Source organism: Photinus pyralis, unplaced genomic scaffold (genome assembly GCF_008802855.1).
Source record: "Photinus pyralis isolate 1611_PpyrPB1 unplaced genomic scaffold, Ppyr1.3 Ppyr1.4_LG7, whole genome shotgun sequence".
In the NCBI taxonomy this organism is placed as follows: Eukaryota; Metazoa; Arthropoda; class Insecta; order Coleoptera; family Lampyridae; genus Photinus; species Photinus pyralis.
In genome coordinates, this window is record NW_022170738.1 from 20,109,639 (window position 1) to 20,136,007 (window position 26,369).

General features: G+C 36.3%; 1 protein-coding gene across 1 annotated transcript; it reads left to right on the top strand.

Moving 5' to 3' along the window:
- LOC116175874 (homeotic protein empty spiracles-like) lies at positions 1–25,808 on the top strand (the record flags this gene model as incomplete). The annotated part of the gene is made up of 2 exons (XM_031494223.1): positions 1–186; positions 25,150–25,808. Coding segments are annotated over 2 exons (420 nt in total), but the record flags the coding sequence as incomplete, so codon positions are not given.
- Positions 25,809–26,369: the final 561 nt, after the last annotated feature.

The window sequence follows — 26,369 nt, forward strand, 5'->3', positions numbered from 1 at the left end:
TTGTTGTTTTCAGGTCCCGATATACCTGGGTTTTTACTTCAGCCGTTTAGGAAACCAAAGAGGATAAGAACGGCGTTTAGTCCTTCCCAATTACTAAAGTTAGAGCACGCGTTCGAAAAAAATCATTACGTCGTCGGAGCAGAACGTAAACAGCTAGCACAATCGTTATCGTTGACGGAAACACAGGTAAACATTTTGCATTATTCCCCCATTCCCCCCGAAACCATTTTCTTAATTAGGACCGGTTTTCAACTGCGTCATAATTTAGCATAAATCTTGAAGGAACATCGTTACAAAACATGAGATGCAACAGAGTTAAACGCAAAATAATTGGCTATTACCAATTTCTAAAGGGGTTAGCCGTCCCCCGTATGTTTATTTTCATCGACGTATAAAAGATTTAATAAGGGGACGTAGAGATGTATTCGTTTATTATTTTAGGAGTTTAATTCGTCGTCGTCTGATCGCTCAGAATATTTGTACTTTTAATTGAAAACGTGTGGGTTGCAATTTTAATCGTATATTTTAATGAAACGTAAACAATCGTACGCGTTAGGTCTGAGTTATATTTCAAATTTTTGATCCATTTTCATCGGAATCAAATAATTTATACAGGCGCCAGTATATTTGTTTTGTCTCTTTATTTGAAGAAGATTAGATTGCTTAATTCTAATTAATAAGTATATATCGCCTTTCAATCTTAACGCCTTTGCAATTTGTAATGAAAATTTTGTTTAATTTCGTTGGTGCAGGTTGATAGAATCAATTTTGAAATCCCCCGTATACTTGATTATGTAAAAGATTATTTAAATAAAGCTTAAGCAAGCGTTCAATAATTATTGCGGCTGAATGGATTGGACGGATTTGCTACGTTTTGTGATTGATTTACCTATACGCCTAAACTTAAAATGACCGATACCAATTCTATTACATTTTTTTACATTCGATTGAAAATGGCCTATTTCCAAACAAGGGGAAAACATCAAACTTTCCCACAGATTTCTACCTGCACACGCACGCAATGTTCAATTTTCTGCAAAATGTGTGGAAATATCATTAAATTGAGGCAAAGAATACCAACAGAAAGAACGAAGGGAAAGCTATATACTTTGTACAAACGAATTTATTTCGATGAGACCTTTCATTAGAATACCATGAAGGGTAGACCGCCCCCCCCCCCCTCAAAAGTTTTACTTGGCACCACTCAAGGCATGCGTATGCAAAATCTGAGATCAATTGATTGTCGTATGTAAAAGTTATGCACGTTTTACTTTCAAAAAGAGCATTTCAGGAAATAATGCATGGGGGGGGGGGTTCCTGGAGACAGTGAATTGATGGCCGTCTGGCACACCTTTAAGGTATAGTCTACCTACTGCAAAAAATTCCAGGACCATTTCCCTAGAAGTAGTTCAAAACGGCAGAAGAGGGTCCGGACGGACGGACGGACAGACAAAACGCAAACAACAGCACATTTTTTTTAATTTTTAAAAAATGCGCTAAAAATTGGGACCCCTCTAGGTTTCACGGGATCATTTCAAAATTCAAATCAATAATAATACAGCATCCGTTTTGCCGCAATCAATCGGTCCGGGGACTATTTACTTTCCAGATTGTGGACTATTTGGCCACCCGCCCATCCTTTGCTCAAACGCCCATCAAGATTACATGACACTATGTGCATCTAAAATTTTGATCTTTACAACAAATCATCTCTGTCTCGGTCTGATGCGTTTTCAGCGAAACAAATTTATAGATCCGTATTTCATATAAAGAGAAAAGTAAAAATATACCTAGCTAATGAAGTTCCTAATTTACATAAAATCTTAGAATTGTGTCATTGTACGTATAATTCAAACTTCTTGTGCTACGAGGAACGGTTTGGCGTCATTAATGGTCACATCTACGGATGATGTCGTTAGTGTTAAATCAAACCGGCCCTATTTTAAATCGAGATTTGGTCCAATAACTTAGGGGTTGGTTAGTCATTATTCATTTTGCTGTTAACCAATCGTACCGGGTATTGTATGTATTTCTGTAATGTCCTCACAAACAATGATTCTATTCATTCATCAACTGAAGGGGCCCTTCCCCTTATGCCACATTCACAAATTATTTGAGCGTTATTGGTGGACTGCGTGACAAAGGGGAACTCATCGTGTGATTATGAAATTAAAAGAACCATTTATTTTTATTTATAGTACAGAAGAGTTTACTAAATGTGTAATAAGATGTGAGATGCAAAATGAGTGAGATTTTAAATTCAGCATACAAAATTTCATTTCAAGTAGCCATTCTAGTTTAAGAAAGGTACCAACGTGACATTTTCGCAACAAAAATTTGATATAGGTATCGATACCATCCTACGTTTAAGAATAAGTAAATCGGCAATTTAAATCACGAATGAGTGTCATTGATTTTTTCGTTTCTGCAGCATACCTATATATACAGAATAAAATTTAATTATGCAGTAGGTACAATTTTAGGTAGCCTATATTTTGGTAATTACTTTGTGTAATCCCGGAATTAAACATGAGCAACATACAGTGTGAAAAGGCATTATTGTAATTATTTCGGTTAGGTACTGTATATATATATATATACCTATATATAGAAAATCCTGAAACACGTCATATTTAAAACCGATGCTATTTTACAACGTGAAAATGCGATTCCTACATTCAACCCTGTTCCAGTGACAATTCCCACATGACAAAATTGTGCAACATTAGCGTTTAATAAACGTTTAATGGTGACTTGTAACGTTAGCGTATAAGTACCATTAACTTACTATTAACGTCACCGCGACTGCTATTGTCCGCCTTCAAGAACGTTTCTCTGTAACGTCTAAATACCTACGTTTAGCAAACGTTACATCATATAACACTTTATAACATCAGCATTTAACGTTAATTGAACGTTTGAAACAAACGCCAATGCGATGTAACTCTCTTATGTTGTATAAACGTGGTACAAAAATGTTTATTAAAGAATACTAAATTACGTTTATATCATCCTTATACATTGACGGTTGGTATTATTAAAGTCATATTTACTATGTTGTAAGCTAACAGTGTTGTTAAGGAATGTCTTAACAACACTGTTAGCTGACAACAAAGTTAAGTCTGGCTTTATAATACCGGCCGTCAATGTACAAGGATGGCATAAACGTAATTTAGTAATGTCACAGATTGTGTACTTTAATAAACATTTTTGCACTTTGATACTAAGTGCACAATGTAAAAAAATTCAAATTCAAAATAATTCAAATAATTTTTTACCAGAAATTTAATGTATAAAAAATTATTTCATTCACATCAATCACTTCACAAAATTGTTAAAAATGTCCCACCATTATAAAGAATGCACAGTTACACACATATTTTCATATCATCGAAAACTCATTCTAACATTACTGGTGTAATGTTCATTAGTTCCTCTTCGATTGCATTTTGAAGTTCCTCAGTGATGTGCAGACGATTTCGAAAAATATTGTATTTCAAAATCAGAAAAAAAATATAACGGGCTTAGATCTGGAGAACGTGGTGACCACACAATCCTCTGCTAATTAATCGATCATCGTAAAACTGTTGTTCGGCATCATGGAGTATTTGTAAATGGAAAATAGGTACCTTGTAGGAAAACGTTGGATATCAGGAAATTCTTGATAGAATTGCTGGCGACAGGACTGAATGGAATACGTCCATGTTCCATCCTGTAGACTTGCACTTCGATAATGTTCCTTTAATACGAATGCGTCATGTTTTGGTGAAAAAGACATTGTGGAAGATTCTAAAAAAGTAAAGTTATACATCCATAAAATAATTTACGTCTTTTACGTACTTTTACATACTGCTAACGCCTAGGAGGAACCCTGGTAGAACTGTTTGATTTAAAATAAAAAGATGAGTACAAGGTGGAAAATACAGAGAAATTCAACACGTAAAAATCGCCGTAAATGGATAGCTTATTCCGCTTATTTGTTGAAGTCATTGTCGTTCATCCTTGATGAAAAAAACCACAATCGCCAATGTCTAACCCAAAAAACTCCACAATTTTTAAGCACTTAATTCAAACTATCCTCCACTTATTTTGAATCACATCACTCAATTCACAGAAAACCAACATTCAACAAACATGTTAAACTGCAAATGAAGATAAACCGAGTGATGAGTCACCGACCAGCTATTTTTTTCGTTGCGCAATGCCCAAAGGCACATTTTTAACATTACAAGAACGTTACTGTAACTGTGCAACTTAACAGTACCAAAATGTTGTTGTTGTAATGTTAAGCTTTTAAAAGTTGAACTAACGTAGTTACGTATGGTTCCGTCAACGTACGCAAATAACATCACATTCCTTAACATTATAGTGACATCGCAACAAGGTTTTGCATAAAAACGTTGTCAAAGTAATATTGGTATAACGTTAGCCTTCTGAATGTTATTTTAACGTAATAATGTCCCGTTCCAGCGACGCAAGTCCAAAAGGTTACAATTTTTAACATTACAAAAACGTCGTAGAAAGAAAAGCCATTCAAGTATCGTTGGTATAACGTTGATGTTTTGTTTAATTGAGTTGTTTCAAAATGCAACATTCGTTTAACGTACCAAACGTTTTTTTAACATTGCTTGTCAAGTGGGTTATAACCCTTAATTTTTTGAATGAAAGGTATCTGCTTGTCATATATCGTTTGAAAAGTTGCTGCATTCTCTATATCCAACTGTTTTGTCTACAAAGGCGGAAAAGTGTGCGTTCACCGGGGCCTAACGGCTCGCCTCGTCACTTGTCGAGTTCCGGAAAACAACTTTCCCACCTTGGTGCACCCTTTATTAACGAGCTCCTAGCGAGTTTATGATTTCCGTTCGTCCATTAGCACGATATCTCGAAAACCGGACCGATTACGATGAAATTTTGCATCAGGTGCAGCATTCTTTATAAAATTCGGACTTCGTGAATGTAGGTAAAAAAATATGGAAGATATCTCCGTTAGTTTCTCAATGAAATTCAAAATGAGCATAGCTTTAGCCATATAATAGTATAATACGCAGATATTCATATATAATAATCAGTGGCGGACTGGCCACGCGGGATACCGGGAAATTTCCCGGTGAGCCCCTCCGATTCGTCTGGGGTGGCGCACAAACAGAAGATAATGCGGAACGTATCGATTTCAAGAAAGTGCATTCTTACATGGCACATTTAGCAGCATCCTTCTTTCATAATGGAGCGATGGGAATTGGGATAACAAGCGGCGAACATTAGGGAAGGAGTACAGAATGAGGAATGGGAAGATCGAGAGGGGGTGCGGCGATGTGAATGTTTAGAAAATAGTTGCTGATATTACATAATTTTCCTGTGATAATGGTACGCGGTTATGGTTGAGTTTCAGACACTATTATCACAAATACCATGAAAATATGGAAAAGGAAATCGAAACATTATTGCGAATTTGAAATAATTCTAAAGGAAAGAAAAAATTGCCTTAATAATAACTTGGACCAAGTTTTCGAAATAATAGATTTCATTTGAAAAAGAAATTCTATCTCAAGATAAGACCTCAACTGTCTTATTTTTTATGACCTCTATGTTAAATTTTTTAATTTAGATTATATATTTGTAGGAAGTGGGCCTTTTGTTACCATTTCCCGGTGGGCCTTTGGGGGTCCAGTCCGACACTGTGCATGATGCCAGGAGCTCGTTTGCTATATTTGTTTCATTTGTTTTAAGATGTAGCTTATGCAAACCTAGATACATTCCGCTAAGAAAGTTGCTTGAGGGTGTGTGCGTATGTCTCTCTAAGGATCGGTCAACATAAATAAAACGCCAGAAATGGGGGAGTAAAATTTTTTGTATTGCCTTTATTTTATTGTAGGCGGAGTGTTAGCAATTTGCTACTCTTCCCACTCAACCCACTATATAATCACAAACAGCCATGCCTTACCTGGGATTCGAACCCAGGACCCTTGTAGCCAAAGTTAGAGCCTCTAACGTAAGCGCATCTGAGCTACGCAGGTCGACTTAAAAATGTCAATAACAAAAACAATCAAATCCATATGCAAATCAGGGTTGCCCTTTCTTACCTTGAAAATATATCTTATGTAACATTACTCTGTAATTGGCATTAGCTGTTGGGTAATAAATTATTATTATTATGGTCGGTGTATCTTGTGAGAACTCAGGTCTAGCCTGGTTAACTAATCGCACGGATTAAAATCAAGTAACGATTAGTGTCTGTGTCTGTGTCTGGTGAAGTTATGTAGGGTTCTAAAGAAAAAAAAAAATAATAAATAAATAAATAAATAAATAAAGAAAAAAAAAAAAAATATTCACACACTCACATTGGAAATCTACGGATAGTATGTAATTCATACTTACCAACATAGCTATTAATGGCCACAATAGTCAACGCTATCAGGAAAGAAGAAAACAAAACAAAAATATCATTATAATAATTCCTGTAATTTTATTAAATAGAGTTTATTGTGTAAGTGTTTCTTTGGCTTTGCGTTTGGGTTGAATACGAGTGGGTTGTGATAACGTGGTGTGTTTATGTGAAGAAGGAGTTTTGTGTTTTTTAATTGTATTTATGGTGTTTCTTTGTTCCTGAGGTCGTATTTGTGAGGTTGTTTGGGTTTTTGGTGGAGATATTGCAGTATTTTGTGAGCCTGTGGTGCTGTTAAGGTTTTTGCGCTTCGGTTGTATACGAGTGGGTTGTGACAATGTGGTGTGTTTCTGTGAAGAAGGAGTTATGTGTTTTTTAAGTGTGCTAGGGCGTGTAACTTTATTGGGTGGACCTGTTTTTATAGTGCAAGTTGTGTTACTTGTATTTGTGGTGTTTCTTTGTTCTTGAGGTTGTATTTGTGTGGTTGCTTGGGTTTTTGGTGGGGGTATTACAGTATGTTGTGAGCATGTAGTTCTGTTAAGGTTTTCACGTTTCGGTTGAATCCGAGTTGGTTGTGATAATGTGGTGTGTTTCTGTGAAGAAGGAGTTATGTGTTTTTTAATTGTGCTAGGACGTGTAACTTTATTGGGTGGACCTGTCTTTGTAGTGCAAGTTGTGTTACTTGTATTTGTGGTGTTTTTTTGTTCTTGAGGTTGTATTTGTGTGGTTGCTTGGGTTTTTGGTGGAGATATTGCAGTATTTTGTGAGCTAGTAGTGCTGTCAAGGTTTTTGCGTTTGGGTTGTATACGAGTGGGTTGTTTCTGAGAAGAAGGAGTATTGCGTTTTTTAACTGTGCTAGGACGTGTAACTTTATTGGGTGGACCTGTCTTTGTAGTGCATGTTGCGTTACTTGTATTTATTGTGTTTCTTTGTTCTTGAGGTTGTATTTGTGTTGTTGCTTGGGTTTTTGGTGGAGATATTACAGTATGTTGTGAGCGTGTAGTTCTGTTAAGGTTTTCGCGTTTCGGTTGAATACGAGTGGTTGTGATAACGTGGTGTGTTTATGTGAAGAAGGAGTTTTGTGTTTTTTAACTGTGCTAGGACGTGTAACTTTATTGGGTGGACCTGTCTTTGTAGTGCAAGTTGCGTTACTTGTATTATTGGTGTTTCTTTGTTCTAGAGGTTGTATTTGTGTTGTTGCTTGGATTATTGGTGGAGACATTACGGTATTTTGTGAGCCTCTAGTGCTGTTAAGGTTGCTGCGTTTGGGTTGAGTACGAGTGGGTTGTGATAACGAGGTGTGTTTCTGAGAGGAAAGAGTATTGTGTTTTTTAGCTGTGCTAGGCCGTGTAACTTTATTGGGTGAGGGCGTCTTTGTAGTGCATGTTGCGTTACTTGTATTTATTGCGTTTGTTTGTTCAGGAAGTTGTGTTTGTGTGGTTGGTTGAGTTAAGGGTGGAGCGATATTACAGTATGTTGTGTGTCATGTTGTGAGTCTAAAGTGCTGTTTAGGCTTTTGCGTTTGGGTTGAATACTAATGGGTTGTGATAATGTGGTTTGCTTCAGAGGGGAATCTCTGAATGTAGTATATGTTGTATCATTTGTTGTACTTGTTTGTTCGGTAAGTTGTATTTGTGTGTTTGTTTGGGTTAGAGGTGGAGATATGTTGTGTATGTTGTGTACCGTGTTGTGAGGGAGTGCTGTTGTTTACATGTATACGTTGTGGATCATTTCTGTATGTAGTATCTTGTGTTATGTTTAGAAATTTACGAACAATATGGCATGTGTTGATAATGACTGCTTTTTGTAAATGTTTGTACGTGTTTTTGTCCAAACCTAATAGTTGTAAATTGTGGTGTATTGTCTTTGGTATAACTCCGGTAGCACTAAGAATAATGGGAACTATAACAGTAGATTTCATTCTCCATTGCGTCTTAAGCTCGATAGCTATATCGGTGTATTTGCGGTGTTTTTCTGCATGTGTTTTAGTTAAGTTGTTAGTGTTGGGTATGGCAATGGCTATAATACAAATGGATTTTTGCGTTTTATCTATAAGTGTAATATCTGGTCTATTATTGTGGATAGTTTTGTCTGTGAGTAGTGTCCTGTCCCAATATAATTTGTGTGTGTTGTTTTCAAGTATGATCTGTGGCGTGTATTTGTAGTATGGTGTCTTATCTGTTATGACTATTTGTATTGAATGTGTGTTTAAGTGCTAATTTTTGATGTATGATTTTAGCTACCTGATCGTGTCGATGTTTGTATTCAGTTTGTGCAAGTCGTGTGCATGCCGATATTATATGTTGGATTGTTTCTGATGTTTGTGAACAGAGTCGACAAGAATCGTTTGTCACTGTTTTGTCTTTATGTATGTGTTTTTTATAGTTGCGTGTATTAATGACCTGGTCTTGTATTGCTAACATGAAACCCTCAGTCTCCGGGAAGATATCACATTCAGACAACCAAGTGTGCGTTGCTATAGAATCAACACAATCCTGGCTAACCTCTTGCGGAAATCGTCCATGTAACGGCTTTTGGTTCCATGTCTGTATGTTATTTGTGATGTATGTAAGTTTGGATGGAGGTGGGAGTATATTAGTTTCGTGTAGGTTAAGTGGTGTGTAAGATTTGTCTGCATATGTTACTGTTTTGTGTAGGACTGAAGTATCTGTTTTGTTATAAAAGTATTGTCGCAAATTGTGTATTTGTGTTTGGTGCAATATTTTTATATCTGTAAGTCCTCTACCTCCTTCCGAATGAGGAAGGTAAAGTCGTATAGTAGAGGAGTGAGGGTGATGTATATGGTGTTTTGTTAATAGTGTACGTGTGTTTCTCTGTATTTGTTCTAAATCTGTATTTGTCCAACGTATAATCCCAAAAGAGTATGTAAGCACTGGTGTGGCATAAGTGTTAATAGCTTTGATTGTATTTCTACCGTGTAATTTTGTTTTAAGTATACTGCGTACTCTTTGTAGGTATTGTGTGATAAGTGTTTGTTTTATACTCGTATGTTTAATAGGTGTATTTTGCTGAAAACCAAGATACTTATAAGTTTCATTCTCGTCCATGGAATTTATTAAATTACCCTGTTCTAGCTCATAATCTAAAAGTTGTCTTTTTCCAGCTGTGATGTGTTGTGTTTTACATTTATCGATTCCAAAGTCCATTTGTATGTCACGTGAGAATGTTTCGGTAATGTGTAGAAGGTGATTAAGTTTTATGCATGTGGAAGAGTATAATTTAAGATCGTCCATGTAAAACAGGTGTGTAATGTTGTGATGTATTTCGTGGTTGTGTTTAATATTGTACCCAAAGTTAGTAGTGTTTAACAAATATGAAAGTGGATTAAGAGCAAGACAAAACCAGAGCGGACTTAAAGAATCGCCTTGAAAAATTCCTCTTTTAATTTGTATTGGGTCGGTAATAAGTTTTGTGTCGTTTAGTGTAAGTGTTAACGTAGTGTTCCAACATGACATTATGTAATTGAGGAATTGTGTAATATTGTTGCTGACTTTGTATATTGAGAGTACTTGTTGTAACCAAGAGTGTGGTACTGAATCGAATGCTTTTTTGTAATCAATGTATGCAGTGTGTATGTTTCGTTTGTTATGTCTGGATTGTTCAAGTATAACAGAGTCTATAATGAGTTGCTCTTTACAGCCTCTGGAATACTTGGTACACCCTTTTTGTTCTTCGTATAGAATGTTGTTATCAGTACAGTGTTGGTATATTTTGTTTGTAATGCATGATGTAAGGATTTTGTATATTGTAGGAAGGCATGTAATTGGTCTATATTTAGATGGGTCTTGTGTATTGTTGTCTTTTGGGAGCATGTAAGTGATACCTTGTGTAAAGAATGCAGGAGTGCGATCTGGTGAATTAAGAAGTTCAGTAAATTGTTGTGCAAGGTAAGAGTGAGTGTAGGTAAAATATTTCCACCAAAAGTTGTGAATGTTATCAATGCCTGGACTTTTCCAGTTATGTAAGTGATTAATAGTTTGAATGATGTCTGTTGTAGTGATGTTTGTGTTATTCATAGGGGTAATGTATTCAGTACGTGTGGTTTCTGTGGTAATCCACGGGGCTTGTGGATTGTGTTTAATGTCTTTGGTCCATAAGTCAGACCAGTATTGCTGGAGTGAGTGTAGAGATGGTGGAATTAGTTTTTCATTAGTGCTGTTTTGTGTTAGTGATCTGTAAAATAGTTTTTCGTTATGTTTAAATTGTGTGTTATGGCGCTTTCTATCTGCAGTTTCCCTATAGCGTTTTAGACGGTTTGTGTATATTGATAGTTTTTGTGTCAGTGTATCTCTATGTTCGTTATAGTTTGTATTTTGTTCTCGTGTGGTGTGATTGTTTAGTTTTGTAGTTATGTGTTGTACTTGTCGTGTTAGTTTTGAAGAACGAGTTCCTTGTATGTATTGTGTAATCCGACCTAAGTCACGTCTGATGTCATCGATGCGAGTTATCAGGCGTTTTTCCCAGGCCGGGGGTGAGCGTTTTTTTGTTGTGTGCTGTTGTTTGTTTATTGCTATTCTTGCACCGTTGCATCTAGAAACTGCAACCGCACCGCAATACACAACAAAGTGTAGTTGATGTAAGCTTGTGTTATCGTTAATGTAATTTGGTAAAATGTGGTCATTTAATGTTTGTGACAGTGTGCGTAATTTTGTAGTGTGACTGTGTTTAGGTATTCGTGGTCTTTGCGTTGGGTCAGTGTTTGAGAATTCTAACAATGCATTGTCGAATTCTTTTTGAAGGGATGTGAGTGTTTGGTTCGTGTGATTATTTGTATCTATCGATGGCTGCAGTGTCGCAAATGTCTGTATTTCAGAGTTGTTTAGAACGGATGTATTATCTTGTACGGCGAGTGTGTTGTTTGTGTTGAGTAGTGCTTCAATTTCGTGCCTGATTTGTTCCTGTGTGTCTAATGTAAGGAGTGTATTTTTAATGATAACTCTACGTTGGTCTGCAATGCGTTGTTCTGTTAAGTGTGCTAAATGTGGGTATTGTGTAATGAACGCGTGATATAGTTTACCTCTGTATGCTGTCCTGTCCGTTTCCATCTTCGTGATCTCCAGATACGTACCGAAAATGAAGCGATTCATCCCTTCGTCCCATTTCATACGTCTTTTGGAGGTTTCCTTTGCGCTGGTCCCATCCACAAGCGGTTGAGAAGCAGGCACAAAGGTTTCTTCTTGGTGGTCCTCTTCAAGTGGTCGTTGTCGTCTTCGTGGTCTTCTTTCGGCTGTAAAGGTTTCGGGTATCCCGACGAGCGGCCGCCTGATCACCAACTCGTCACTATCGGCTCGCATGCTGCAACGCCCAGCGATAGCTCCAGACGTGCCCTGACGCTCCTCAGGTAGCGGCATTTTTCCGAGGCTTTGTTTAAACTCCATTTTCATGAGAATATGGGGTGACTAGGAACACGTGAAGGCGTCACTCTTCAAGATATTCGCGTAAGCAAATATCCACCTGCGTGTTGTGTATATGTAGGAGAGTCGGGAACATGGGCGTGGGAGTTGGAAAGTAAAGTGGGTAGGTAAGTACTAAAGGTGGTTGGATTTGCCACCTTTAGTGCCCATTGATCGCCTTTTACGATCTCTAGGGCGAGAGTGGGCCTATTCTATCCCCGAACCCACAGGGGTATTATTATTATTATTATTATTATTAATTGCACAAAAATAGCTCTAGGGACTTCATTGATTACAAAGAAGAAAAAAAGAGCTATTGAAAACTTTCCAGGATTTCTCACTTCTTTTCTAATTTGCACTTAAAAATTTTACATTATAACAGTTTTCAACTTCGGGGAATTTTATTTTTCACGTAATCGCGAGTTTACAGCGATATTTAAAATATTGTACCAGCCTCTTTCACGGAAATGAATGTATTTATTACGACTGTTGTGTAACCGTATAGGGTTTATTTTCGTGGTTTGAGTCCAAGCATCCGGATTTGGCTAGGGTATTTGCATACAGAGTAGACTTTCAAGACTCATTACATAACAGTATTATCGGAATATTCAAATATTCATAAAAAGGTAGTCACACTTGGCATTTATGCAAAATAAGATTGTAGCAAAATACCTTTGTCCTGTATATTTATTAGTAGTCATAAACATTTCAGAGGAGGGTAATAAAAACATTTGAAGCTCCTTGCGGCTTCAACATTTTCGAACAGATGGGTCAGGTTTGAGAATAACCATTCTGGAAACCTACTGAGTCGCTTCTACAGCTCAAGGGGAATGATTCTCATTCACATACCCTGTCCGTTTCTCTCAATCGCATCAGTAGCAGGCACACCAGAACGCTGGAGAGTTTGCCCCTTTTGGCTATAAAACCAATCGTGCTACATTTTAGCAAAAAGTATCATCAATTACAAGAACAAATTCAATAAATATACATCATATACATCAAATTATATCAACATCCTGTACATTAATCTTAAATGAAATACATCTAATATCCTAAATCTTACATAAAATGTAACATACACTTGTGAATAAGTTCCACCCTACCCACGTATCGAAGCCCAACAACATGCCTTAACATGTATTAACACTCTGTACTTTCCCTTAACAAATAATAAAATCCACCCTGTAGTGAAGACATGCTAATTTGCTAAGCTAAATGGAAATTCCCCAAAACGAGTGCAACATAATTCGTAAGTTTTAAAACGTAACCAAGGTGACATTCGCAATGAAACTTCTACGTACACGCGAAAGCATTATGTATGTACTATCTATAACAAATAAACAAGTACGTATCCTGCTTAACTGCTAACTCATTTTGAATTAGTGCCTAATTCAGACAAAGGACCTGCCAATTCAAATTTATGATAACACGCACCTATATTTAAATCAACAGCAGATAAACAAAAGCAATCACCTACACTAAAAAGAATTATATGGCTTTTTAAACAAGCACTTAAACTTACACTACCACTATCTTAGTAGTTTTGTCTACAAGAAGTTTTTTTCGCATTCAGCTCGCTCTTGCGCGGTTATAGCGGTTAAAGGCTTCTTCATGAAGTGAAAGTAATCCTCGACGTCGAGGCACGAAAACCCGCGTGGAAGTCGTCAGGTCGAAAAAGATTTAGTAGGACTTACTGCACTGACTGTAATTAAAAAAAAATAACAGAAAGTGGCACTAGATAAGTCCCGACAGGAGTGACTACTTCTTTCTCTTTCACAATTCTTTGCTCCCTTTTTTTGCTGCGATCTATTAATCTTTATCTTTAATCTTTAAATGTTCCAGCTATCATAGTATATAAACTATATCAGTGTCGTCAACTTACTATAAACTAGTGCATCTACTAACAGAGCAATTTATACATATAAGTAATATAAAAAAAGGTCAAAATACTGTAAAACACTTAAGTAAAATAGACAAAATATCACAGAATATTAGAACACCAATCAGTTAGTAGGAACTCATCAAAAGTGTAAAAAGCGTTATTCTTAAGGTAACCAATCACAGCATTTCTTAATTTACTCATAGGCAGTGTTTTATTATAGATCAAACCCGCGCGTTCGGGGGGGTTCGAACCCGCGGCTTCATAATCTATAGGCTTATTATAAGTTATAAAGCGACAAACAAATGGGTACAATTAATAATCATAAATTCATTTTATTTAAATATTTAAATAAACTTTAAAGACACATCGACCATTTTAATGCCATATTTCCTTTCAAATGGACAAACACGCTTTAAACAATATTAGGAGTCAGGCGAGCGGGCCGAGCTTACCTTCGGCTGCCGAGCGTTACGCGTGACCACCACAGAAAATAGAAGGGAACTCTATATTCTGTGGCGTTATGCAGGAGATGATTTTCCAAAACGTATACCTAGTGCATACCGAGCGATAATATGTAGTCACTTCAGAAAGAAAAAAAAATTCACAATCGCCAGAGGCTTTCCGACGTATTATACCTATCTAAAGAGATCCCCCTGTGACTGGAGTTAAAAAGGGCTCAAACGCTTTTTGCGAGAAAGATTTGAAATACCTACGGATGAAATATTGTTCGGTAAGGTGCAAAAAATGTCCGCTGAAACGTCGTTGCGTAACTTCGTACAGAATTCGCTCTAGTCGCGTGGCGTTCGGATTATCCAGCCGCCGATAGGGCTAGCGCCAATGAGTAGGTACGACTCCCTTCGAAAATGATAGGATTCGTCAAAGTATAGGTATACACGCCTGGGTGAAAATGAAGCATTTCATTGTCTTGTCAACAAATGCATCCAAATGTTGAACAAACGCGTTACCTATTTTTTACTTTCCCAGAACTCATAAGGATTCGCCATTACAAATTTCAAAATTCACACGTGCGTTCTGCTTTCCGCACTCTTAATATTGATCGGTCGAATAATTTTCGAAATGACTTTCACAGCAACTTGCTTCGTTTGGCGGTATAGATAAGTATTGCATAGGTAACTATCCGGTCCGGTACATAACCTTTTTGAAAGCGAATCTTTATCTCGTGTGTCACACTAGTGTGAAATGTGCCACTTTCAAGATTCGTTATGTAATATACTATATCACACGCTTTCAACTCTCAGAATATTTTAGGTATAGATTTATGTAGTCAGAAGTTTGGGAGCTACTATTACTTTTGATGCTGCGTATAGAATTACATTAGATATTGCAGCTTAACTTTTTGCAACATCGCTGCTGTGTTCTTTTTCTTTGCATACACATAGGTTCCGAAACGGGAGCGAACCAACAAAAAAGTTATTATTGCGCAAAGGTGCGTGCGAGTTTGCTTGCTCTCTCTAATGAGATGCGAATGATTTTTGTAGATATGTTACGGAGGCTGCGGGAAGAATTTTTAAAATAAAAGTTAGCACCCAACACAGTTAAAAGAATTGTAAATAAAGCCGCGATGATAAGTGTATTGTCCGTTTTTTTGCGTTGTTAGGTATAAGAAACTATTCACGCATATTCCTACCTATACTTCTCCTTGTGCGACGTGCATATTGATTTCTCAAATTCACTTTGCTGAATGTACTCGTAGGTACTTTTGAAACTTAATTTCAGGCTTCTTCTAGATTTCCGCACTTTCGGCTTCCAGGTCTTAAAAGTTGGAGTCTCTCAAGTTCGATATTGGGCCCATCCTTTTGTACCACAGACACATAGATTTTACACTCGTTTTCTGTACTCTTCTGCTAGGTGGAGATGTACATAATGAAGAACAATGATTAAAATATATGTGTCACATTATACATCTCTCGCTAAGGGTTGTGTTAATTTACCCCCACACTACTTACCTACATTAATTTTTTTATACAATGGACTGTATAAAATGCGCGAGATCAATTAGGGCAACAGTTAACAAATACTTTCAACACTAATTCATCATCTGAATCTGACCGAAGGCTCTTTGTTCTACCATGACAGATATCTTCTTCCAATCAATCATCACCATATGCAATAAAATTTGGCAAAATCCACACAGTTCAGACGATTGAAAAATTGGTGAGAATTTAAGCATGTGATTGTCTTATATTTCACCCTCGACTGACAGCCTTATATTGCATGTGTATCTTAAGCCGTACGCTTAATGATAAGGTATTTTGCCCATAATTTTTTCCGACTACACTTATAGGTACATAAAATCACTCTTCCTGTCAATAGATAGAGCTCTAAAGAGGTATAATATATGGTACATAAAAGCACGCAAACGAAACGATGTGGCATAAAATCGAACAGCTGTTTGTAGTGAGAACATTTAAATATAAAAAACGTGTAACCGGCCGCGGCCGTACAAACAAGATGGCGCCTATCGTGCTATTCCTGTAATAATATTTCGCAAGCCAATCACGACTCGAGCTTCCCCCTTGCGTTATATCTATCTATAATTGTTCCTGCAACAGCCAGCGATCGAATACAGTTTTCGAAGTGTTTGTCCTCTTTTCAAGTGTGAAATTGATAGTTTATTTGACTTTGCGTGCACGCCGGATAATCGAGCGAACAAAGGCAGGTTTAGCGAACTAACAACAACATAAAACGCATTCAACTCAAAACCTAAATGCTTATTTCTAATCTGAAATCGCTTAATCTATTGTTACTTGACAGTTTTGAATGAATTAAATGAACAATTTCATTTTAATCGCGCTGATAAATAGATTCCCATTTAAATTATTAATGCCGTGATTAATCACAACGAGTGGGATGACCCGCGGAGACTTCAGGCTCGTATCAAACTTGAATCGATTTTATTACAATCGTGCGCTTATCTGATTAAGTATATTAACACAGTACCCAACCACGAAGGTACAATGATCGCTAAACTGGCGTTAGCATCTTTCCATGTCTTAAACTCAATTTGGGAAATCATAGGTATTCTAGTTCCAAACTAATTATAATTTATAATTTTTTTAATGTGCTATTATCTTTTGTTTTCGCAAGTTAGGCAAGAAATTTATACACATTTTTAACGTAAAATATACGTTGAGCCTTTGTTTAAATCCCTCTACTAGCTAATAGCGTGTTATTATAGTTAATTATCTTAATTTGTGTCTAATTTTCAAATTAACATGGCGTTTCATTTATCTTCCTGCAAGACAAAAAACGAAGTGGTTTTTGTTGTAAAAATACAAGAGGATTACAATATAATATGCAATTATAGCTAATTATATTGAAGTTATAGTTGTGTACTTACTTATGCAAATTGCATAGAAGTCAATTATTAAACCGGCTACCTATAAATATAGTATGAGAATACATTTTATTTAAATTTCTTTCACTTAGTGCAGAACCATATCAAAAGATTTATGGAGTATAAGTATATAATTTGCAATATTAAAAAAGAACCCAGCACTTAGTATATACCTACCTATTTCAACGGAAAAATCATAGATACATCAATTCAGAGGCGATTCCAAAAACATTATGAAAGCAAACTCCATATAAATGCAACAGGTAAGTAGGTATACCTACTTTCAACAATTGAAAAAAAAATGCTGAAAGGAAATTTATTAAAAGTACAACAATTTCGTCAGTTTCAAATTTTCAACTGAACAAATTGCTAGACAAATTGTAATAGTGCTGTGTGCGTATGTATATACCGGCCAACCTTTTCCAGAACTTTTATCACTTTTCCTAACTCTCTCGTGGAGGGAAGTCAAAAGAGTAAATTATTAAGAGATGTTAGACATTAAGGTGGGTATACACTTGAGCACGCACACGAATGAGTCAAGCCGAGCACGTATGAGCATGCTCGGTTCGTGCTCGGGTTGCCCACAAATGAGTCATTTGAAATGACACACGCATGAGGCCGATTGAGCAAACGTGCGGCAATGATCGGTTCCGTTCCACTACTATTAAAACGAAACTTAAACGGAAATATCAACTTTCTTATTTATTAATAAATTTTAACCCCATATACTTCTATAGTCCGTTTTTAAACTAAGAGGAGTGATTTAAATAGCTCCCGCGAAAAATCTGCATTGTGATTGGCTTATACGGCGCCGTTTTTACACAGACGCAATTTGAGGATCTTGACAATTCAGTTGACATCTTTATTCGCTGTGTCATTTACAATTGTGTTATTCGTAGTTTATTTAATTTTGCCCTTTTCGTGTGTTTTAACTCTTGTTCAAATTTCAATTAAACAGTCAGTTCTTATTAGAACTAAACCGGGTACCTGTACTTGATTTTGTTGGTGCAAATACTTCGAAATATGGATTCCATGCCAAGTACTTAGTAAAGCGAACATTTCACCTGTAAAAAAGCGTACGCGTCTTAATTTGGCGCATTTATCGATCTCAGAAAAGCAGTTCATACTCGACTTATATAAACAGATGTTAAATGACGACCCTGGCACAAAGATGGTTACCATTGTTGCAAAAATTGATGAAGGCGCAGGTAAGAAACGAAATACACATTAAATGTTAATTTATCACACACACTTTTTTATATAGGAATTGCAAAATCCACGGTTTACCGAACAATAAAGGAGTATAAGAAAACGGGAGCTGTAACACCTTCTAAAACGTTCGGGGGGTCGCCCACCTTTGGTATCGCAATTTGACGAAAGCATAAAATCATCAGTTCGTCAAATTATTCACAACTTTTTCTACCTCAATGAACTTCCCACGTTGGACAAAATCAATAGTCGTGAAGAATGTGTCCTTCATCTACTTGAACGTGACGACATAATAAGATGGAGACGAAAGCATTTAAAATCTATTAAACAATATAGGAACCAAGGACGAGTCATATATTACTTAGATGAAACATGGTTAAATGAAGGCCATACAAAACAGTGTGGGCTGATGATAACGTTCGTACTCGACGACAAGCGTTTGAGGAAGGATTGTCTACCGGTTTAAAAAATCCTTCTGGAAAAGGGAAACGTCTCATTATTTTACATGTTGGCTCTGAAAACAGTTTCGTAAACGAGGGTCTACTACTTTTTGAAGAAAGAAAAACATCCATTATCACGAAGAAATGAATGCGGAAGTGTCTGAAGAATGGTTTGCATCTTTCTTAGTGAAAATTCCTGAAAATGCTGTAACTTTACAATATATTGTAGCTAGCACCTTTTGATTTTATAAAATGATTGCATTTATGTCTACATAATAATTAAAATTTCTTGTCAACCAAATTGTGTAGGGTAAAGTGTATTAAAAAGCCATAAAAATGATCAACACTGCATTTTTTTATAATGTATGCCTTATGTAGTAGGCAACCCATAATGCACATGTGTACGTATGTATGATACTTAAAACAATTGCCCAAAAGTTACTAAATTTAGTAACTTTTTCGGATGTAAATCAGACTTTTCAATTTACTCCTCTTAGTTTAAAAACAGAGTATAGTAAAGGCAAACATATCGCATATACTAAAAATCAAATGTGCGCATGCGCAGACTGCGCAATGCTAATTTTCTTATTTATTGAAGTATTTCTTTGAAATTTTAACCAAAGGTGCTTTTAGTAAAAGCAAACATTACGCATATTGTAAACATCAGATTCGTGTGACCATGCGCGGGATGCTTGCTATTTATCGAGATATCTTTTTGAAATTTTAATCACAGATGCTTCTGCGCAGTGCCAACTTTCTTATTTATGAAGCTTTTTCTTTGAAATTTTAACCATAGATGCTTCTAGTAAAGAAAAACAAAACATATCGCATATAGCATAGGTATAGATACATTAAATGTGCAACGTCAACTTTCTTATTTATGGAACTATTTCTTTGAAACCATAGATGCCTCAAGTAAAGAAAAACATAGTGCAAATCACTATGGCCGATTGGGAAGTACTAATCAATGGCTGGAAAATGCGCTGAAGTTAAATTCACAGAAACGTTTCAAATAAAGTATAAACCCATAAATCATAATAAAAACGCAAAACAAAAGCCGCAGGCCCAGTTTCTCGCAGCGACCGGGCCCCGAATTATAGTTTAATTGAAACCTTCAAATCCCTAAAACTGAAAACTGATGCAATAAACCAAATTGTCTTACAAATTAAAGATAGAGATACCTTTCGGTGTAGGTACTATACCTACCATTTAGGTATTCTCAACTTTATATCAACCTTCAGCTTGGTAACTGACCGGAGGGACACTTTCACTAATTGCAGCTTATTGTGTATTTATTTCATTATGACTATCATGAGTATTACGGGCCCTGATTGAATGAACATAAACCTTCAACTGGTGGGACGGACTACACTAGATTTATGACATTCTACATTTTTTTGCCTTTAAGCAAATTTCTACATTGCGCGCGATTCTCTTAGTCGTTTAAATGTGTATATACCGGGGATAAAAATTGATTTTCAATTCATATTTTATGCATCCATTTCTATTTATGTTTTTTTCGATTTTTTGCTTACCTAAAAAATGAGAGTCAAGTAACCTACAATTAACAGCTTTTAGTAAATAAATTGATAACTTTAAATCAGGTGCGCTAGATGTCCATTAACCTAGCAGAGCAAGGTCAGCAGAACACAATCAAACATATTTCATAATGAGCTGCCCTATCCTCGAATTAAATGCTCCTTTTTTCAGCTTCATATGAACTCAGCAGAACACTACCGCAAAAATCAAGAAAATGAATGTGAACTAACTATAATTAGGTGCTAATTAAGTGTCCTATTCGCGAATTAAATGCTCCTTTTTTTTAAATTATGAACCTGGCAGAACATGTAATAATTTAAAAAAAGGAGCATTTAATTCGGAGATAGGGCACTTAATTAGCACCTAATTATAGTTAGTTCATTTTTCATTTTCTTGGTTTTTTGAGGTAGTGTTCTGCTGAGTTCATATGAACCTGGCAAAACATGTAATAATTATTTTAAAAAAGGAGCATTTAATTTTATTTCGCTTAACGTTGCATGCGCTGTAAAGACCATACACGTGTATCTTATAGTATTTTTTTATTATACCTGCAGTATAATTTAAAAATAGAAAATAGAATGAAATCATATTGACGTTATACTCGAATACATGTCTAATTAAGTGGGCTGGGTGTTCGTAATTTCACGATTGCTATGGAAATGTCACTTGACGTTTGCTTATAAAAATCATCGTCTCTGTGAATAAAACGATTTCCGTCGAAAAAGATAATACACCGTCCATTAAATCGCTAGTTGTTAAATCTAAACAAACGTTGGTAAGTGTAAAATACAAATCCAGTAAAGCCTATTATAAAGAATATTAAAAGTTGTTTCCATGGATGAATAGGAAGTTACTTACGAATAAAGTCTTAAATGCATCGATAATGCTGGTATATATGAAGGAAATCTCAAAGATATTTAAATCTTCTATCTTTTGGTGCATTCATTCAAAACTTCAAACAATGCTGCTTTTAAAAAGTGGAACAGATTTGGAAGCATACCCTAAATTAGGCGCGTTTGTGAAAGCTTCAACCAAAGGATAGGTACAAACCAAAGAAATGTTCTGCATTTACAAAAAGCGACCTAAGAGGATTTTTTATTTCACCTAGATGACAGTTTCTAAAGTCATACTTGAAGTATCGTTACTTAGCAACTTTAGAGCACGTGTGTTTTAAAGGCCTTTTTTTGCACGCATTTGAGTGTTTAAAACGGAGATTGTGATTCAGGTATAGGTAATAAAAAAGAATTTACAGTACCTTCTACATTTCCATCTTAATCCGATGTTGCGTCGACCTCCATAGATTTTGTCTCCCCTATAGAATAGATCAATCAATATTGGCTGGTATACGAGTTCCTTTATCTACGCCAGAGGTGCCCAAACCTTTGTATCGTTTGATCTACTCTGCACAAGTAAGCTCCTTCGCGATCTACCAGCTACTTCTACTATGTAAAAAGGTTTTTGTTGTTAGGATGATGTGTAATTGAGTTTTCATTTTACTTTAGTCCGTCGTATTTCTGATGGTGGGCACTTATTTCTGATTGTGATGGAAAGTTGCATATTTTTAATGTACACTCAAAAAATTTCCCTTCAGATTACCTACCTTTTCACCACCCGCACATTAGTAAAGAGATATAGTGCATTGGGGCTAAAAATGCCCCCTTCCCCAATGTTTTGATGGAAATACTCGCTTTGAAGCACCAGAAATGCGAATCAAACAAAATCTGCAAGAGGAAGGAGAAAAAGAAGCACACCAATGTATCCTTAAACATTGTAAAAAATTTGCTATACCACCCTCACACCTACGTATTGGCGGTTCTGCCCTTTTGTAAAGAATAAGTGTACCAAATTTGGTCCCAATCGGTTCAGCCGTTTAGCCGGAAATGAGAGTACAGACGGACCGACACAGACAGACCAACATTATCGAGATTTTGTTTGATTCGGATTCCTGGTGCCCCAAAACGTGTGTTTCCGTCAAAAAAGAGGGGGGGTCACTTTTTACCCCAATGCAATAGGTATTTACTAACGTGTGGGTGGTAAAAAAGTCTTCTTCCTACTCTTTATCAAAATGGTAGGGTTTTGGTCGCTTGGACGCACTCGTTTTAAGCTAAGCGTAAGCTGATGAGATGATCGATTCGGAAGATCGCCGCGATCGATCGGTAGATCGCGATCGACGTTTTGGCCAGCTCTGATCTACGCGATGATGAACATTTTTTACATTTGCGTTTTCAGATTAACTAGATCCAATCCGTGCGATAGGTCGTCTCATAAAGTTCACGAGTATACGTGCGACAAATTTCTTTCGGTCACAAAAAAAATTATTTGGCGTCGCTAAAGTCTATGTGCGAATATCTCCAAACATAAAAAATGCACTTTGAGTAGTTGACAAAATAAAATTCACCTGGTACTAAAATTCGTGGATCTCCAAAGGCAAAATAAAGTACACCCTCCGCGATTAAAGTGCGAACTTTGTCGCGGCCCGTTCGGAGCAATCTTTATTTTCAAAAAACAACCCTGAGGCTAGCTATACACGTGGCGACATTGCACAATTATATTTTTACTACTGAAAGTGACCAGACCTGCGCAAATGTGTGGTGGGCTTACCGCGGTCAGTTGCAGATCTACCGTTTTGAGCTTTTGGCTACAGTTCTACCGCAATGAATCTACTTTCTCATTTTCGCTAAAAGTTCACCCACATCTATGGAAGAATTTCACCTTTTCTACTAAGTATCGATACCTAACTGCAATATGCCCTCACTTGTATTAACACATAATAATAATATTTAATTGACTGTAAAATATGCTTATACAAACAATATAAATAAACATAAGAAACAGTAAACGCCAACAAACTTCACACAAATGTACCGAATTACATTACATTGTACTGATCTTCAACTTTCCCTTATACTAATCTTCAACCTTCCCTTAACAAATAATAAATCTAATCCTGACGTCAACATATACTACTAATTAAGCTAAAGGAATTTTCCTAACTCGCTCTTCGTACCAACGCAATTGAAGCGCCGGCGCCGTTCTCAATGCAACTTCTGCGTACAAAAAAAAACATTACTTATGTTACATTCCTAACAAATAAATAAAAGTTACCTACTTTTAAATACGGTCCTTACTTCAACTGTTAACTTATTTTACGAATTCCACAACGTTTTACAAGGTCTTGCAAATTCAAATTTATAAAAGCTAATACCCTAATAAATCGGCAAGCAAGCAATACAAAACAATTACCATACATCCTATGCTAATAACAGTAATTACAAAGGAAGACATAAAAGATACATTTACGTACGTTTTGAGGAATAAACACACTCAACAACAACAATTTACGTTCTGTTGCATCTACTAAAACTCCGTTACCTTCTTTTTCAGGCTAGAGATGACGCGGATTCACTTACGAACTTTCGTCCTTGTGCAATTTGAATTACTGCACGTCCCGGGAAAATATTTCCAGTGGCGTAGCATGCGTAAAAACAATGTTGAAACGGTTTTGCATACTTTACTTTTGTGGGATATCCTACAGTTATAAAATATTTGTATGTGTCGTCTAAATAACCGTAGAAACCAAGACATATTCGTTTTGGCTTAAGTGAGTACCTATGACTAAAGACTAACGGCCGGTATTATAAAGCATATTTAAGTATGTTGTCAGCTAACAATGTTATTAAGGCATGTGATTGGATGTTTTTTTAAAGAATAACATCATTCATTGCAAAAAAAAACACTATCATATGCCTTAAAAACATTGTAAACTAACAACATAGTTTTTATTATTAGTTAAGTAGCAATACCGGCCGAATGAGTAGCTATGCCTTTCGTACATAGCTTGTTGTGTTGCAAAATTTGAATCCACTGATTAAAATGAACATCGTCTCTTCATATAATACATGGGTCCATTTTTGTGTAAAAACCTCCCCACTTTCCGGGAGAAAGTGGGACCGCCTCTGAAAGGAGACCATTCGGAACCATATTTGAGCAGTTGTATGCTTTCGTCGATCTTGATTCGTTTTTGCATCGCAACCCTTTCAAGTCGACATACCTATGCCAAAAAGAACATTCGGAATGTACGAGGGAAGTTATTCCCGAAACTAACCATCTCGACGTAGGTTGATATTCCCCCTTGCGAAACCATTTTGAATTATTTGAAACGTTAGATTTCCTATGCAATCCGTCTTAACATGCAGCTTGCAGCAAAACTGTATACAACACAACCGATTAATCATCCATGAAACATTTCATTTCGCCCTGCCTATACATACCATACATAAGTTTGCAAAGTCGTATTTTTTCGCATTTTTATCGCTACTTCCGTTGTAGTCGGGGAAAAATAGTCTGCTTCCGGCGTGGAGACAGTCATTGTCTGGAGTTTAAGCTCGATTTGACATAAAATGCAAGGATAAAGTTCTATAATACACTGTTCGATTTTTTTTGCTCGTCTGGCAATTATGTATTAACTCCGATGATTTTTGTTTAAAAATATGCAGCGTTCATTTACGGATGTTTTATGTTGAAATTCATTCACCTGTCAAATGTTTCCATGCATATTCTAATAGCGTCCATATATGAAGATACAGACTTATAATTGTAAATAAATTTATACGTGTTTGACATCATAATATAAATTTAATCACAGATGTAAAACGCGTAATTTAGTTCGAACACGACTATTTATAGGGTTGCTATTACCATTGTTGTGTGTGGTGTGTGTATACTGAACTGAAGCCGTCTACCCACACACGCAGTGGCGCCCTGCTTTAATTACACCCGGCTCAAACTATAATGTAATTAAAGCTAAATAACGAATTTGCCGCACTAGTAATTATTCAATTACGAAAATCGTAAATGAAACAATCGCAATTTAATTATACTAATTGTCGCGCACATTTCACTGACGGGGCTCGTTTCTGTTACAGGTGAAGGTCTGGTTTCAAAATCGACGGACGAAGCATAAAAGAATGCAACAGGAGGAGGAGGCCAAATCGAATCAAAGCGGCAACAAGACGAGCGGCACGCAAAATTCGCAAAACAATCAGCACCACGTCACGAAGTGGAAACAGGAGACGACGGGCGAAGATAGTCAATATGGCGAGTATATCGATATGGAAATGGACGAGGATTGTGCGAGTGATGTGGATAGTGAAACGTAAACTTCATAATTTCAATTAAACTACGAACAATGTATAGCAGATTGCATCGCGAGCGTTGGTTTTGTTGATATGGAATGAGAGTGACAAACATTGTTATAGCCGTTTTACCTCCTCCGCTGTTAGAGTTTAAATAAAATAGAAACAATTTATAGTGCCAATTAGACGTGCCAAAATGTTGTGTTATGTGCCAACGTATTAAAGTAAAATTATTGTTTTGCCGCGCGCGCGCGCCGTTTCTTTTACCGTCTACCCCAGTGTTTGTACATATACAACTATTATTTATTTCTGCGATAATGGAACTGACTATTATTTATTTCTGTAAATGTGTATTATAAATGAAGTATTATACCTGAAAGAAGTTTTTTTTTGTAGATAGTCAAGTTTTTTGTGGAACAAATAAGGATTATAGTAAATTTTGCCACGTATTTTGCCTTTTTTTTAGGACCTAAAGGTATATTCCTCCACTCATATGAATTGTCCAACTAAATTTATTGGTTCAAGCGGAAATTTTGCAGATGTATTTAGACTATATCGAACTATTAGTCGATAATGAACAATTAAAATAAAAACATTTGGAAATAAGGTTTTTTGATTCATGCGTCAAAATTTAAAGAAAATACCTACACTGCAGTAGCATAATTACGCAAGACCTTTGCGCTCGTTCTTAAAGAAAGGATTGCTGTGTTAAAGGCCCCATATAAGGAACGATGCGTCGTTACGATCAATCTAAAAGGATATAGTGAGGGTAGACTGCTCAAAGCTTACCACTCACATATACTAATGGATTGGTCGTTACGATCGATCATTTACATGTTTGAAACGGACCGATACGTGCCCAAATAATTTAATAAGTCAGACTCAGACAAACATCGAATTCCTGGATTTTTGTTGCGATGACCGATACCCCATTCGAGCAAGCAAATCTTGCTATGGATTCGTGGATTCGACCGGTCTGAAACGACAGATTCGACAGATCAATCGTACCG